The 2,067-nt window shown below is 58.5% G+C and overlaps 1 protein-coding gene across 1 annotated transcript; it reads right to left on the bottom strand.

Moving 5' to 3' along the window:
- Positions 1 to 1,652: 1,652 nt before the first annotated feature.
- Positions 1,653 to 2,065, bottom strand: LOC104163996 (tctex1 domain-containing protein 4-like; the record flags this gene model as incomplete). Its single annotated transcript, XM_009703174.1, is given in 2 exon segments — positions 1,653 to 1,768; positions 1,771 to 2,065. Coding segments are annotated over 2 exon segments (411 nt in total), but the record flags the coding sequence as incomplete, so codon positions are not given.
- Positions 2,066 to 2,067: the final 2 nt, after the last annotated feature.

Genomic DNA, 2,067 nt, shown 5'->3' with positions numbered 1-2,067 from the left:
GACATCCCTGCTGCTCCCTGCCTCTGGGCAATCGCTGTCTTCCTGCTGGCAGCTCCTGCTCTGGTTGTGCTGGTCTTGGTGGAGTGGACTGGGGTGGCACAGGGAGGTGGTGGGTGAGTGCCCTGCAGCCAGGTTTGGGGCTGGCTGTGCCCTGTTCGTGGCCTGGTGCTTCGGGCTGTCCTGTCCAAGGCGATGCACCAGTTGCACAGACCCTCTCCATGGCCTGGAGAGGACTGGCACAGCCTTGCCCTCAAGGCTTGGCTGCTGTGGGGTAGGGAAGACCCCTTCCCAGGGGTGGACAGGGGTGAAGGGCGCTGCCTGCCCTGCCAGGGGCTGTGTGGGCTGGTGTGTGCCACTCCACAACTGCTACACTAAAGAGGGGGCTGTGCCGGGCCCAACCGTGCCCCATCTGTTCCCAAATCGTGAAATGTCTGGTACAACCTGAGGTTTAATAAAGGGTGGGGGAGATGGGATCCCAGGGCTTGCCTGGAGAAGCCCTCATCTCACTGGGACTTGGGGAGGTTTCTTGTTTCAAGGCAGTCTCTGCCATGTGGGACTATTTATGTATCTTATTTATATGGATTATTTATTTTCCTGTTGGTCTGTCCATGTGCAGCTCCCCTGGCCCTGACTCACCTCAATAAAAAAAACCTGTTTGTGTAAGGGCAAACTGTGTCTGCCTTGCTTGGAGCTGAGGTCACAAGAGGGCTTCATCATCTCCATCCTTGTTCTAGGGCTGCTTCTGCCTGCCAGGCAAGACCCCTCTTGACACTGGCTGTTGCTGGGGGACAAGGGCAGGGAGGCAGGGTGGGAGCGGGGAGCCCGTGTGCTACCTCTACTGCCCTTCCCGGGGCTGGCACGAAGAGCGGAGTTAGCTCTTGCTGATGCCTGTGGAGCCCTGGAGCTGCCTTAGCTTCTCGTAACTGCTGCCAAACTCTCATTCCCAACTGTCTCTGTGCTTGGAGCAAACCCAGCTCCTCTCATGCTTCTGCAGGGGCTGTGGCCCAGGGGCGTCGCCTAGGTCCTTGCACTATGACACCTGCTGTGATGGGATATGAGCTGGGAATTAAGCCAGGAAAGAGGAGGGACTGGATCTGCTCCATGAGCTTGCTTTGAAGGTGATCTGTCAACTCTGGTGTAATCAATCTGCCTGGGAGCAGCTGGGGCTGCTCCCTGTTCTAGGGTAATGCAGCCTTTTGGGTTGTATTTGTTGCAGTTTGGGTCTTTTTGCAAACTATGGTAGTGGAAGCTACAGTGTGGGTGTGAGCCCAGGCTGGGGGCTGTAGTGAGCATCAGGGCACTGAGGTGCATCCATACCTTGCTCCCTGGGTGCACCATGGCTGAAGACTCCAGGTATGAGCCACAGCTGGAGCAAACCTCTTTATTTCAGCTGCTCTCCCCCTGCAGCCCTACTGCGTGGGCCCTTTTTGCAAACTATGGTAGTGGAAGCTACAGTGTGGGTGTGAGCCCAGGCTGGGGGCTGTAGTGAGCATCAGGGCACTGAGGTGCATCCATACCTTGCTCCCTGGGTGCACCATGGCTGAAGACTCCAGGTATGAGCCACAGCTGGAGCAAACCTCTTTATTTCAGCTGCTCTCCCCCTGCAGCCCTACTGCGTGGGCCAGAGAGAGAGAGAGAGAGAGAGGCAGGCACTACTCAAAGTAGACTCCATGCACTGTGGCCACAGCAAAGAGGGAGGCATTCGAGAAGGTGGCAGAGGCAAAGTTGTAACTCTCGGGGACCCAGAGTGCCCGACTGGACACCAGTGCCCCTGCTGGCCCAGCAGCCCCTGGCAGACCAGCTTGTAGCGGGGTGGTACCACCTCCTTCGCCTGGCTCTGCAGCAGCTTGGCCAGGCTCTGGGCTAGCGAGGCGCTGCCCTGGGGGCTGTAGGCTGTGGTCCTCAGGGCACTGGCCAGGGCCCCCTCCAGCACCCGCTGTACCCGCCCGGCATTGAACTTACAGCCTTCATCCGGACGCATCCTGTAAGTGTTTTCGAGGCGGGTCTTGAGGATCGGCTGGGAAAGAGGGAGGCCCGAGAAGCCCACACGGCCGTGGGGCGTACAAG

Source organism: Cariama cristata, unplaced genomic scaffold (assembly GCF_000690535.1).
Source record: "Cariama cristata isolate BGI_N322 unplaced genomic scaffold, ASM69053v1 scaffold36476, whole genome shotgun sequence".
In the NCBI taxonomy this organism is placed as follows: Eukaryota; Metazoa; Chordata; class Aves; order Cariamiformes; family Cariamidae; genus Cariama; species Cariama cristata.
Note: the sequence above shows the minus strand (reverse complement) of the source record. Positions and strands in the feature narration are given on the sequence as shown.